The sequence below is a fragment of the Ictalurus punctatus genome, chromosome 24 (assembly GCF_001660625.3).
Source record: "Ictalurus punctatus breed USDA103 chromosome 24, Coco_2.0, whole genome shotgun sequence".
NCBI classification, from domain to species: Eukaryota; Metazoa; Chordata; class Actinopteri; order Siluriformes; family Ictaluridae; genus Ictalurus; species Ictalurus punctatus.
In genome coordinates, this window is record NC_030439.2 from 4686871 (window position 1) to 4702030 (window position 15160).

Below are 15160 nucleotides of genomic sequence, written 5' to 3' on the forward strand. Positions count from 1 at the left end.
TTTGGAGGTCAGCCTGCTCTTGTTGCTCAACCTTACCATTGTTATCTGATCTGCATCTCAGATCCTAGTGGGGTGTCACAGCAGGAATCTGTTCATTTTATGGGCTATCAGCTTCCTTCTGTTCAACTCTGTGTGGAACTGATGGTCAGCATGCTAGAGATATAGCAGGTGTCCTGCAAAGCATAACAGTGCCAAAATCCCAAAATGGAAGCAAAACTGGACAATAAGATCTGTCTGCAGACTGCATACTAGAGGTATTAGAGGAACGCTACAGATGCCAGACTTGGACATGGTGGAAAAATTTCCTAGATGCTTCTGACATTGCATCCTCCATCCATCATTTGGTTATAAGGAGCTTCTGTGCTATATGATCTCAGCTTCAGAATACATCATTTAGTCTGAGCTGCCTGCTCGTCTACAAGCATGCATTTTAAGAATTGGTACATCTTTATACAGTGTAATACAATATCCCAATTTGTTACACCAATTTATTTACTTTCATCATTAGCAGCATTAAAGCTAGAATATTTATTTGTAGCCTGTAGGCTGTTCACTGAAGTGTGGTTTGATGTATTATTTGCAAATAGAACAGAATAAAAATGTCATAAAATGAAATAATTAAAAAAAAAACAGAGTAAAAAGTATTTCAGTGTACTGAAATAGCTGGCTTTTTTAATTACTGGTTGGCTAGTAAAAATGAGTAGTTATGCCACCCCTGCTGCATACCAGAGAAGATGTTTTTGAGTTTGTATATGGAAATGTGGATGAACACAGGCATGGGAGCACCCTGCGACATAAAGCATTGCACTACTTCACCTTCAACAAACCTGTGCATTTGCATGAAAGTGGTGAGTGACAGTATCTAAACATCCCATTTTACCAAAAGTCTCTATGCCTATGAATCCCCCTGATCTACTTTTACATTTACGGCAGTTGGCAGACAACCTTATCCAGAGTAACTTACATTTATCTTGTTTATACTGCTGAGCAGTTGAGGGTTAAGGGCCTTGCTCAGAGGCCAGCAGTGGTAGCTTGGCGGTGCTAGGATTTGAGCTTACAACCTTTTGATCGGTAGTCCAACATCTTATCCACTGAGTTACCAATGCCCCATTCCGCACCTTTACCCAAGAGAAAAGCAGTTTAACAAAATGTATGGCTAAACAAAAAGGCTTTCAACCTAGAATTAAAGGTTGAAACTGTGTCTGAGTCCTAAATACTAACTGAAATCTATTCTATAGAATGGGCGGATTTGTAGGAATAAACTCTGCCCCTGCTGTATTCTACATTATTCTAGGTACTGATAAAGATCCTGCACCTTTTGATTGAAGCAGGCAGATCACAGAAGGTATTGTGGTGCGAGACCATTCACTGCTTCATGAGTCATGTTTTATAATCAGCCTGAAATATTACTGCCAGTGTAATGTGGATAAAATAGACGTAATATGAGCAAACTGTCTGGTGATAATCCATTGTGTAACAGCTTTCCTGCACAACATTGTTCTGTGTCTTTATTGTTTGGTGTATATTGTTCTGTGTATTTATTGTTTGGTGTATATTGTTCTGTGTCTTTATTGTTTGGTGTATATTGTTCTGTGTCTTTATTGTTTGGTGTACATTGTTCTGAGTCTTTATTGTTTGGTGTACATTGTTCTGAGTCTTTATTGTTTGGTGTATATTGTTCTGTGTCTTTATTGTTTGGTGTATATTGTTCTGTGTCTTTATTGTTTGGTGTATATTGTTCTGTGTCTTTATTGTTTGGTGTATATTGTTCTGTGTCTTTATTGTTTGGTGTACATTGTTCTGTGTCTTTATTGTTTGGTGTACATTGTTCTGAGTCTTTATTGTTTGGTGTACATTGTTCTGTGTATTTATTGTTTGGTGTACATTGTTCTGTGTATTTATTGTTTGGTGTACATTGTTCTGTGTCTTTATTGTTTGGTGTATATTGTTCTGTGTCTTTATTGTTTGGTGTACATTGTTCTGTGTCTTTATTGTTTGGTGTACATTGTTCTGTGTCTTTATTGTTTGGTGTACATTGTTCTGTGTCTTTATTGTTTGGTGTATATTGTTCTGTGTATTTATTGTTTGGTGTACATTGTTCTGTGTATTTATTGTTTGGTGTACATTGTTCTGTGTATTTATTGTTTGGTGTACATTGTTCTGTGTCTTTATTGTTTGGTGTACATTGTTCTGAGTCTTTATTGTTTGGTGTACATTGTTCTGTGTATTTATTGTTTGGTGTATATTGTTCTGTGTATTTATTGTTTGGTGTACATTGTTCTTTGTCTTTATTGTTTGGTGTACATTGTTCTGTGTCTTTATTGTTTGGTGTACATTGTTCTGTGTCTTTATTGTTTGGTGTACATTGTTCTGTGTCTTTATTGTTTGGTGTACATTGTTCTGTGTCTTTATTGTTTGGTGTACATTGTTCTGTGTCTTTATTGTTTGGTGTACATTGTTCTGAGTCTTTATTGTTTGGTGTACATTGTTCTGTGTATTTATTGTTTGGTGTACATTGTTCTGTGTCTTTATTGTTTGGTGTACATTGTTCTGTGTCTTTATTGTTTGGTGTACATTGTTCTGTGTCTTTATTGTTTGGTGTACATTGTTCTGTGTCTTTATTGTTTGGTGTATATTGTTCTGTGTCTTTATTGTTTGGTGTATATTGTTCTGTGTCTTTATTGTTTGGTGTACATTGTTCTGTGTCTTTATTGTTTGGTGTACATTGTTCTTTGTCTTTATTGTTTGGTGTACATTGTTCTGTGTCTTTATTGTTTGGTGTACATTGTTCTGTGTCTTTATTGTTTGGTGTACATTGTTTTGTGTCTTTATTGTTTGGTGTACATTGTTCTTTGTCTTTATTGTTTGGTGTACATTGTTCTGTGTATTTATTGTTTGGTGTATAGTGTTCTTTGTCTTTATTGTTTGGTGTATATTGTTCTGAGTCTTTATTGTTTGGTGTATATTGTTCTGTGTCTTTATTGTTTGGTGTATATTGTTCTGTGTCTTTAATGTTTGGTATATATTGTTCTGAGTGTGTATGTGATTTTGCCCTGCGATGGATTGGCACCCTGTCCAGGGTGTACCCCGCCTTGTGCCCGATGCTCCCTGGGATAGACTCCCCGTTCCCCGTGACCCTGAAGAAGGAGTAAGCAGTAGAAGATGGATGGATGGATGGATATATTGTTCTGTGTATTTATTTATTGTTTGGTATATATTGTTCTGTGCATTTACTGTCTAGCACTCGACTCACACTTGTGTATTTGCACTTTATGTAGTACTGTTAAGTGTTGCACCATGTTATTTGATGGATCATTCCAGTACTAGTCATGTGTTCATCCAATTAAATGCTCTTTAGACTGTCCCACCCCCAAGGGCCTGACTTGCTCTACAATAGAAGCTTGTTAGCAGCAAACATGGTTCATTGGGGGGTTTTGACACACCAGTCCCTTTTTTAAATCCTATCTTGTTTGAGAAAAGGGAAGTATTTCAGCTTATTCACGTTGAAGAGGGTGGATTTTGTGCAAGTTAGCATTCATGTGATAGAGGATTGTTTTACCAACCGGGGCCTGTTCAGTGCATGGCCTGTTCAGTGCATGGCCTTCCATTGTGTAAGTCAGTTAAACCCTTCAACATGGAAATATGTCAATATACAGAATCATATCACGACTCTCAAGCCGTTTCATTGAGACTTTAAACAAGAGACCGGAGTCAGGAATCACACCAGGGTTGTTCACTGGTACACATGGTGTAACTGACAGGCCATATAGTACTAATAGATTATTCTAAAACAGACAGTCAGTGATAATCTTCCAATCTGTGCAAAGTCCTTTAATGATCTGAGAGATTCCCTGACTATTGACCCCTGTGATGTGATCTATAACTTTGCATACACACATTTGGTGTTAAAATGTATTGTAGGTAGGGCTCGGGGGTTCAATTCCCGCCACTACCCTGTGGGTATGAAGTTTGCATGTTCTCCCAGCGCTGCAAGGGTTTCCTCCCCCAATCCAAAGATGTGCATTGTGCCCTGCAACGGGTTTGCACCTCGTCCAGGGTGTCCCTGGGATAGGCTCCAGGTTCCCTGTGACACTGTAGGATAAGCGGTATAGAAAATGTATGGAGGTATTGTAGGCGCATGCTTTTTCCTTTTCAAGTAGATCATCTGTATTTTCAGACATTGCAATTAATAAACTGAGTGCTCGTGAATATTTTGTTTGCAGAGTGTATATGTATGAAGGGTGCAGGGTTTACAACATTCAGCACAGAACCTTCAAAGCAGAGATTATTTCAGTTTCCATGGTAATGCAGGAAAGAGTGAGAGCATGATAAAGACAGAGAGCTGTGTGGGAGAAGGTATGCGTGTGACAGAGGGAATGTCAGACACAAGGTTGGAGAAGCATAGAGAAGGCATGAAATCAGAATGAGAAAAAAGCAGCATGTAACAGTGTGGAGGTCACGTCAGACGCAGAGAAAGGCTCCTCTCACTTATCCCTTCCTCATCAAAGCTAACTCACAGAACTGACAGACCACAGAAGATCCCAGTCCTCTGCTTCAGCCCCTCCGAGGGACTCGTCCGAATTTGCTGAGTTTTCACAATGTCATCGTTCAATGAGGACGATTCATTTACCCACAAATCTCATGGAAATGTTTGCACACAGACACACAGGAGATTTCCTTCATTGATTCCAACTCGCTCATCCGAATTGTCCTCTTACAATAGATTACTCAGTATTATTCAGTGAAAATAAGTAGGAATTTTTGTATGAGGGGGTCAGACGGCCATCGCCGTCTGCCCCCAGCTCAGAATTTATGACCTGCTCACTAATACTACATTAACGTTATCAAGTGCTGGGTTTTAGACAGAATTGATTTGAACTAATGCTTTCTTCACCTTGCTACATAAGTCTTCATTAGCCAAAACTCCTGACTTCACACTAACCCGCTGTCAATACACACCAAGCCTTTATTAATATCCTCCCATTTGCCAAAGGCAGAGCACAGCTCTTCCTCCCTCAGCCTGGCCTTAATCTCACCTCTGTCATGATACCAATCTGGACAGACTGAATACCGCTGTCCTGATGCAGTTCCATTAGAGATGGGTCTGAATGCAATCCTATTAAAGACGCCGCTAATCTCAAAACGTTTGGCTGGATAGACAAGTAAGCAAAAAAAGAAAGTAGGCTCTTAGAAACACAATGCCTGAACATTCACGTGAAATAGACTGAGGTTGAGGTATTGATCTGAATAATCGAGCCAATTATTACGTCTTTTATTATTTCCTTTTCTTCTCAGTACACAGAACTTGTCAGGCATTTCAGCGAAATTGTTACACCTAATCAGGTAAACGTGTCTTACTTACTGTTCCTTTATCCAAATAATTACTCAGTACTCTTGAGTTTGTACCAGAAGGGAAAGTAGGAGCTTTAAAAGAATGTATTAACACTTAAAAGTAATGAATTTACAGATGCGTGTTAATATATAAAGATGATAAATGTACTCTATATTAAAGTTAGTGAGTATTGAAGTAACACGAGTTAAAATTCAAACCAGTTCAGTGGTTGACTACAGGCTAGTACGCGGTGCGCTCGCCGCTGTGGAACCAACCCCAGCCACTGGAGGGTCGCACGAGTCAGCGCGCACTCAGGGCCGGTCCCAAGCTTGGAAAATGGGGAGGGTTGTGCCAGGGAGGGTATCTGGCGTTAAGAATCAAAATATGTGTGATCGGCTGTGGCAACCCGAAACAGGAGCAGCTGAAAGAAAGAATAAAAACGCCTGCGGACAATTCTTATAATATCTACCGAAAGACTACAACTTACTTACTCAACGCCTTCCATATTTCAATTTTTCCAGAATAATCTTTTCCTAAGTTACAATAGAGTGGAGGTGTGAGTCGGGACTGGTATCCCATGGGATCCTATACTAAAAAAAATTCATGGTAGCAGGTAGGGTTTAGTATCATGCAGGTGAGAACAGGCCATGTTGATGAACACGTACTGGTTCATTCATTAAACTGATGTTTGTAGATTAAAACAAATTTGTTTATATTTTGGGAAACACAAATCATCCGATTCCATGGTGTGTGAAGGAGTGTGGTGTCCTGCAATGGACTGGCATGCTATTGAGGTCGTCTTCCCACCTTGCGATCAGTGTTCCTGGGATAAGCTCCAGATCGACCCTGACCAGGATACATCGCTCACTTAAGATGAATGAAGGAATGAAGGAAGGAGGAATTTCCTTAGAAAATACCTTGGTACATACTATTGGCTGGTTTATAACAAACTCACACATACATACCTCTAAAGTAAACTATGTCACAAATATTTCTATTTTAATTCCAAAAACGACGTCCAAAAGTGGTCATTTTTATCAACCCAAGAGTTTACATCTAGACATCTCAGCAACATTTATAGCAGAGCGCAGAGGATTAGTCTGGCACAATCCACACAGGTAAAAATCAATACAGTGCACAAAAGCCTAATTCACGTACACACTACAAAATAAAAGGAGGAAAAAGTTCAATCTTCCGCTGTTAACTTTTGAAGGATGTCTAACCCTACGACTGACTGTTCGCCTTTCAGAGTGTTCCAAGTGAAACCTTTGTAGGAGACCAAAAACGCTTCGGTATCTAACGAAACCCTTGAACAACCGGTTTTCATTCTGAGCTTTATTGTTTCACACATTAATAAAGAAGGAACAGGAGTTCAATTCCCCGTGCTCCTGGGGGGGGGTAAAAAAAAAAAAAAAAAGTTTGTATAGGTTTGAATTAGCATCTCTAAAGTCTGATTTAGGAAGCAATTGTTCATAAGAAATAAAAGCTTCCTGGATAAAAAAAAATTTGAAAGTGGAAAAAAAGCGAAAGAAACTTTATCATCATGCCAAACTTGTTTTAATAAGAAGATAAAAGCTAACTGAGAACGACTCTGACTGACGTGCTTGTAAAGCCACATAAATGAACAGGTCTTTTAAATCTTAGACACATTATGCCATCTCATAACTCATGCCTCTTTGTGCAGGTATTAAGTGAACAAAATGGTGAACTAACTACTTGTTCCACGAAAGAAAAGACTGAATACAATACCAGTAGAGTGTGATGATGATGAGTCATGCTTATTCAACGTGAAGCGCTCAGTCAAGCGGTTAATAATGAATAGTTTGTTTTTGGAAATGTAATTTTACAGAGCTGCTTGGGTAAAGTCAGATGGTATTGGGTCGTTTTAGGGAAGTGGGGAATGGACGCCCTGTTCCATTCTTCCTTGGGACAAATGGCAAGGTCTTCATCTCAATAATGAGTCCGTGTGTCTGTCAGCAGCTCCACAGAAGACACAAACACACTTTAATATGGCGCACATGGACTTGAACCCGACCCACATGAGGAGCATTCAGCTCATACACACTGACACTGCGGTGGCATGAGGCTTACTGAAAAGCCAAGGCCAGACAGCGTGCAAGAAGACAGACTAGAGAGATCAGTCAGTGGAACCAAAAAGAAAACTGCAGAGAGCGAGAGAGCGAGAGAGAGAGCGAGAGAGAGAGAGAGAAATGAACACTCCTGTCACAAAAGAATAGTCATGTGGGAGAGAGTGGAGGCTGAGGCGATACAGTACGAATGCAATTCGCTAGAGGACAGAGCAGCAAGGACAACCATGAATCACAGACGAGCGTGTACGACTGCCAACTAGTGGTGCATGCATGCAACTAGGAGTTAAGTCCATATTTGACGTTAAAGCATCCAAAGCTGAAGACGTTGTACTGTAATAAAAATAAATCCACACGATGATAACCTCATAGAAAGCGTCAGAACTCTTTATATGCATTAAACGAAAGGTTTTTTTCCTCTGTGAACTTTAAAGGAAACCGCACACTGAGACACATGAAATATGATCACATTGTAATATCGGTGATGTGTTTAGTGATTCTGGTGCTAATATTCCGGGTTGATATTGTATTTCCATTATTCATGCAAGAAACGAGCCGAGGAACATTACAGCAGAGACTCGGGTCAGTTACGAGATGAGGAGCAGGATGGTGTTGACGAGGAGCATTAGCATGAACGGTGAAGCTTTAGAACCTGATCTGATTGAGCAGAGTGTCCAGATAAGAAGAGTTAAGGAGACTAAAGGACTTAAAACAGGTAGAGGTGAAGCAAGGGCTAATTCCTACTGGTGGCACTATTGGCAGGTAGATGAACGGCATTGTGGGTAATATGGGAAACCGTTAACTTCAGTGAAAATAGATCAACATGTGGATAAAAGAGGTTTAAACTAAAAAAAAAAAAAAAAAGAAAGAAAAGGAAAAAAAAGAAAAAGTCAGCTTGGAGTTTCATTACACAGATGATTTAATTATAAAGACCAAAGTGTTCTGGATTTTTTCCTTTAAGTGTCACTATATAGTGTGTCGTAACTTCCAAAGTTGATTTTTTTATAATAATAATAATAATAATAATAATAATAATGTTATAATTCATCAAGATCACACAAGCAAGAGTGACAAGTTTATGTTTTAGGTCAGAAGTTATATGAGAGCACGTAAGACAAATTCTAATTTTTTAAGATTATTACTTATTCACCCTTTAATACTTTAGAAACCTTAAGGACCCACAACCACGCTGTTTTCTTTATGTTACCAAAGCATAAAATTCTGGCTAGTGTGAACACAGATACCATGCTTTGAAGTCACTGTAGCTCTTACATTATATGTGAATAAATAAAAAGGAACACAGAGTTTTGCATCAGTGAACAATTCCCAATCTTGCCTGTATCTGCTGTTTCTCTCTCCACACTCCTTCATATGCAGCCGGATCTGTTTGTGTTTGAGCTGTTCATACCGCCCGGCCAGTAAAAGCTCCAATGTGCTTCACAGTGCCATGTCTTGGTTGCTGGGAAGCCGATTAGGCTAAAATGTGGTAGCTGATGTCGAGCACGATTGCTAGTCTAGTGCAATAATACCTGCACTCTTATAAATATAAGTTCAGTGGTAAGGGTTACAGCTGTCCCTCTGGGGATCCCGTAAAAGGTTCCACTAAGAGCTAAACAGCGCTTCCCTGTCAGAGAGGGTTTTCTAAGTGTGAGTCATTTCAAGTGTAGCAGGCCAAAATCATGTGTTATGGCTAGAATTAAACTGTACAGCACGTCGCTTTGAATATACGAAAACGAAGGTGATCTTAACACTACATTATTCCGATAAACCGTCACAAAGGAGCCAAGAGAGGGGGGAAAAAGTGAAGGAGGAAAGTGAATCAAAGGTAATGAAAATGTAATTTCTTGCTGGGTGCACAAAATTATGAGTCATATCTTCATTTGAGCCCACGTTGAATTTCTGGCACCTGAAGAGAAAACCAAGGCGGGCTTTTATATTAAAATTCCTCTGCATCTGTGAGGATTACATCGCGGTCATTTAACGAGTGGGTTCCGCAGATCATTGAGATTTACTCGTCCGGTGCTTTATCTCAAGTCTTGGTGGGGTTTTTTTTGTTTGTTTGTTTGTTTTTAAAATGAATATTTTTGTCTCTCGGCATTGTCAGAAAATAAATTCCAAAATTTGATCTGAATTATAAAAGAAGCTTCGAGGCATTTACGATAGCAGCATCGGAAATAGAAACTGGAACGAGTGATTTACCGAAATCTAAAATCGAGTGAAAACTGAAAAAAAAAAAAGAAAAAGAAAAAAGAACCAATAAATAAATAAATAAAAATCAACTAGCTCATGATATACGAACATTTGCCTGGGAGATTGAGAAGTTAATTAAGGTCATTTTGATCTCGATCATTTAGCCTCAGAAAGTGTAGGGAATAGAAGGGGGGGGGGGGGGGGGGGGACACAGAAGCAGCACTGAGAAAGTGATTTTCCTGTATGGATGATTCAAAGGAAGTGGGCTACAGTCAACACAACAGGAAGTCTAAAAGTGAAAGTTTTCAAGAACCTAAAAATGTATTTCCCCCCCCCATCAGGAAAGCATGGCGTACTGAGTGGGTAGAAACTGTGGTAATGTGCGTCATCAACAGGAAGCTGAATAGACCGGGTGGTTTTAGGGAAAAGAAAAGGATTTATATGAAAAAAATAAAAAATAAAAAACCGCTGTTGCCCTGAGCACTGCTTCCAGCACAATATTTCTAATGATGATGCGACCTGATTCATGTACGCTGCTACGCAACTGAAGCAAAGGACAGATGATTAACATCACCACCACTATTTCCATAAACAAGTCATCACCTCGTAGAGCTCATGTTCAAAACATAAGGAAAAACAGCGATGATTCGGTCAGGAAGGCGTGAAAGTGTGCTCGAACGTTTCTTTCTGAAAATGGATGTCGCAAGCGCCAATGACTTTGTGACGAGTCGCAAAACCCTGCATTATTCTTGCCTATTCACTTATTTCAAAAAGTGCAGATTCCTTCTTCAAGTGGAAAGAATTGGGCTTTTTAAAAAAACATTTTTTATCAATACCGGAATAAAAGCAGAAGCGTGTTGATGGCGCCGTGCTGAAACGAACACAATGACAGTGTTCAAAGTAGAGTCTAATGAGGCTGACCTGAAACCCGGGCCTGCGCGATCGATGCCCTCGGAGTCTCGCTCATACACGCCGGGATCAATAGGCCTTTAGGGAGAATTTCATTCCTCCATGCTTGTAGACACAAACACCAAATCAGATTATCAGCTGTGAGAGCTGTGATTTAACAGAGGTCTTAATGAACAGGTGCAAAGGCACAACTCACCTCTGAGCCATTCCTCTAGAAGAAACTAGTACTCTTCAACTTTAATCACCTCTAGTCAAGCAGAAATAAATTAAAGCCATGTTCCCGTCAGGCTAATGATGACGGCGCACGGCTGGTGGGCGGATCGTGCCGAAGGAGCGGAGAGTAAACTCTGTAGGAACTCGGGTTTTATTCATCTGTATGGAGTGAAGCAAATCTCGTTGATAAATGCTGCGTTTCACAGGACCGCCATCCATTTTCTGTACCGCTTATCCTACACAAGGTCATGGGGAGCCTGGAAACTATCACAAGGCAGAAGACACCATGGACGAGGTGCGAACCCATCACAGGGCACAACTGCACACACGAGAGATTATTTAGAGACGCTAATTAGCCTACAACACACGTCTTTGGACTGGGGGAGGAAACCGGAGTACCCAGAGGAAACCCGTAAAGCACGGGGAGAACACGCAAACTCCGCACACACACTGGGCGGAGGCAGGAATCAAACCCTCAACCCTGGAGGTGTGAGGCAAACGTGCTAAGCGCTAATCCCAGCATCACAGGACCCAGAACTGCTTTTATAGCAACGTGCTACGTTCTTTGATATTTCTTTATTAACGCATGTAGAGCCTTGAATAAGTATTCATACCCCCCTTAGAACGTGTCCACATTTAGTAGCCTTACAAGATAGCACTGAAACGGACTTCATGGGATTATATGTCATTAATCTACAGAACGTAGCCCATAATAATGACCGGAAATCGACAGTTTGACAAAAACGATGTAAGGAGTAAAATGTGACGGGGCCTACAGTTACTTCAAAATAATCCACAACCGGGTGGTATGAGACGGCCCGATCCAAAGTACCCCAAAGGTTTATCTCGAACAGCACACCCTGAAGTGTTTTATTCTGCTTATATCGCAGCAGTTTTGCCAATGATTACAATTTTTACTTGATTATTGAACACACACACACAAAAAAAAAAACACCCCGCTCGTCATGTTACAGAAATACCCGAAAGTGCGCATTCTTCTCTCTTGAAGACTCCCTCATGGTGTAATACTTACTGCTTTACCCAATCATTCCATTTCGAGCGTTTGGCAGACGCAGTTATCCAGAGTGACTTACATTTATCTCAGTTATACAACCGAGCAGTCGAAGGTGAAGGGCCTTGAGCAAAGGTCGGGCAGTGGAAGCTTGGTAGCGTAGGGACTGGAACTCAAGGCCATCCGATCAGCTGTCCAAGGTCTTAAGCAATGAGCTAGCACTGCGCACAACAGTTAGAATTTATTCTTTGTTAAATAACAAAACATTTTTTTAAATGTTATAAGGGTTCGATTTTGTCGAGCATCAGTCAATCAAGTCCCTGTGAATGAGCCGTTTCTAAAGAAACCATAACATATTAGAACAAACACATTAGAAACCCATGGATATGAATTACCGCTGAAACCACTGTCTAATGAAGTTTACCCGTGTATAATTTAAGTGGCAGGTGATATTATAAATAAACCTGTTCTGAAGGCCTCAGAACACACAGTGCTGTGAAAAAAGTATGTGAGCCATCCTGATTTCTTCTGTTTTTATGCACATCTCATACTAAATAGTTGTAGATCTTCAAACGAAATACGGCATGAAACAAAGGCAACCTGAGGGGAAACACACAACTGCCCCCTTAAACTTAAAATCTGGTTGTGTCACCTTTAGCAGCAACAACTGCAACCAAACGCTTCCGGATAATATCTGGAGACCAGTCTTTCACTTTCATCTAGAACTAGGACTTACTCCTACACTTTGGATCATTGTCCTGCTGCATAATCCAGTTGAGCCTGATTAGGATTTTCTGGTAGAGAGCAGAATTCATCCGTCCATCCATCCATCTTCTATACCGCTTATCCTTTTCAGGGTCACGGGGAACCTGGAGCCTATCCCAGGGGGCATGGGGCACAAGGCGGGGTACACCCTGGACAGGGTGCCAATACATCACAGGGCACAATCACATACACACTCAAATACACATTCATACACTACGGACACTTTAGACACGCCAATCAGCCTAATCAGCCAACCACAATCAGCCTCTTTGGACTGGGGGAGGAAACCGGAGTACCCGGAGGAAACCCCCGCAGCACGGGGAGAACACGCAAACTCCGCACACACAGGACCACGGTGGGAATCGAACCCCCGGCCCTGGAGGTGTGAGGCGCACGTGCTAACCATCCCCACACCATCACACTTCCTCCACCATGCGTAGGTATGATGATCTTTTTGTGGAATTCTGTGTTTGGTTTACGGCAGATGTAACGGGACCGCTGTCTTCCAAACAGTTCCACTTTCAGCTCATCAGTCCACAGAACATTCTCCCAAAAGGTGTGTTTTGGCAAAATCCAGACGGGCCTTAATGTTCTTCTGGGTTAGCGTCTTCCATGGATGTCATTTTTTGCCCAGTGTCTTCTGGGAAGGTTCACTACTGTGCTGAGTTTTTCCGTTTGGAGATAACGGTTCTCGCTGTGGTTCTTTAGAGTCCCAGAGCCTTTAATATAGCTTTGTAACCCTTCCCAGACTGATGCATTTCAATCACCTTCTTCCTCATCATTTCTGGAATGTTCATGCTGTTGAAAAAGTTCTATTTAAGTGTTGATGTGATCGAACAGGGTTTGCAGTAATCAGGTCTGGTTGTGTCTGGTCCAGCCGAACCACATTATGAATGCAGTTTCATAGATTTGGGGAATTAGTAACTATGGGGGCAAATACATTTTCACACAGGCCCCAGTTGCTACTGGCAGTGCTACCTTTTTGCTTCAATAAATAACATCATTTAGAAACCGTATTTTGCGTTCACTCACGTTGTATTCGTTTTATCTTAGATTTTGTTTTAATTTCTGAAACAATTTTGTACGAGACACACAAACAGAAGGAATAAGAATAGGGAAAATACTTTTTCACACCACTGTACCAAAACAATCAATCATGAAGACCAAGAAGCGATCAAAACAAGTCCGGTACAAACGTATTTAGTCAAGAGAGTGAGGAATGTAAGTCTGGACCTTTTGACAGGACAGGACATGAGGTTAATGCAAAGTGTGTGAACTCAAACCGAACAAGTTAAGGCCAGAACATCATCATAGCTGGACAAATGCGAACGTTTCCTCCAGACAGTTCACGTAAGCGGAATAGTGGCTGAAATCTGGTCTTGTAAACGAAATGGGAAGAAAGTTACCTCTGCAGGGGAATAGCAGAAGAGAGTGAAAGTGGAAGGAACTGTAGCAGAGAGCTAGGTTAAGGGAATAGTTCAAGTTAACATGACTCAAGCTTACCCAAAAACTTTTTCAGAAATACACGGTCAAATCTCCATGTGTTTAAAATCTTATTTTGAAGTGAACATTTTCTAAAATAGTCTGTATTTACATGCGTACAGTTCCGGCTTCAAACTTCAGGAGGGGTTCAATTATATGGCGGAGCTTCCAATGTTCTAGTCTTCAGCTACATTTAGTTTTTGTTCATGTTTATACATTACGGTGAGTCATCATACCGTTTCCTAAACCACATCGACAAGTGTGTACGACACTGGTGAAGAACTGTGTTCACGTAGGTATTTACGGAAAAGAATCGGGGTGAGATTCCATCACTTGCCTCCACTAGTCGCTAGCGACATTTGCCTTGCAGCTCCAAAACAAGAAAGCAAACACTGGACACGGAAAAAAAAAGTCTTATTGCTCCGAGCAAAACCATAAACATCACACAGACAACCACTGAATGTTAGGCACAATCCATTTAATTATCCAATTTAGTCAAATCTCCTTTTACAAAACCGAAAGAGGGGAATTCTGCGTTCTCTTCACAGGCCCAGCTTACATAATGTAGCCAAAACATGTGCTATATAATTGGGTTGTTTTTTTGTTTGTTTTTAAATGCATACCTATGCACGGTTGTTCGATATAATGATTTATATACACGAACAATTACAAATATTCATGTAACAATTTCATACTAGGTACATGTTATGCAAAAGAGACCCTTGCAATTTATCCCTCTCTTCTTCCGTTAGCAACTTAAAGGAGATTTACTCGAAACCGATTACAGGACTCGCCTCAGGAGAACCATCATTTCTGCCGTCTTCTAGCTGCTGTGGTCCTGAAGAGCCTCGGCCATGAAGAGCTTACCCAGGTTCTGAGATGTAAACTCCTTTACTGTCTGGCAGTACGTGTTGATTTGCCCTAAAGAGAAGGATAAACGAGGGGGGGGGGGGATATAGGCATAATTAGTGCGACAATCTCAGGACTTGCTGATTCACCGCAGATCCTGAAAAAGAGATAGGAGCGAGATAGGAGGGCGGAAAAGGCGACAGAAATAGCAGGAGAGGTGTAGAGGTAGAGAGTAATGACAGCACTGGCTGGCGCTCTTAATGTCCTCCATTATGTTGTAAGGCCAGTCTGCAGCACTAAGTGATTGGCTTTCTACTAGGC

General features: G+C 40.7%; 1 protein-coding gene across 1 annotated transcript in view; it reads right to left on the minus strand.

Annotated features, from left to right (window-relative positions):
- Window positions 1-14447: 14447 nt before the first annotated feature.
- eif3hb (eukaryotic translation initiation factor 3, subunit H, b) overlaps window positions 14448-15160 on the minus strand; it is an 83541-nt gene continuing 82828 nt past the window's right edge. Inside the window, exon 8 of the mRNA XM_017454849.3 lies at window positions 14448-14911. Within this exon, the coding sequence (XP_017310338.1) occupies window positions 14814-14911 (98 nt within the window). The 3' untranslated portion in view covers window positions 14448-14813. The remainder of the gene's footprint in view (window positions 14912-15160) is intronic.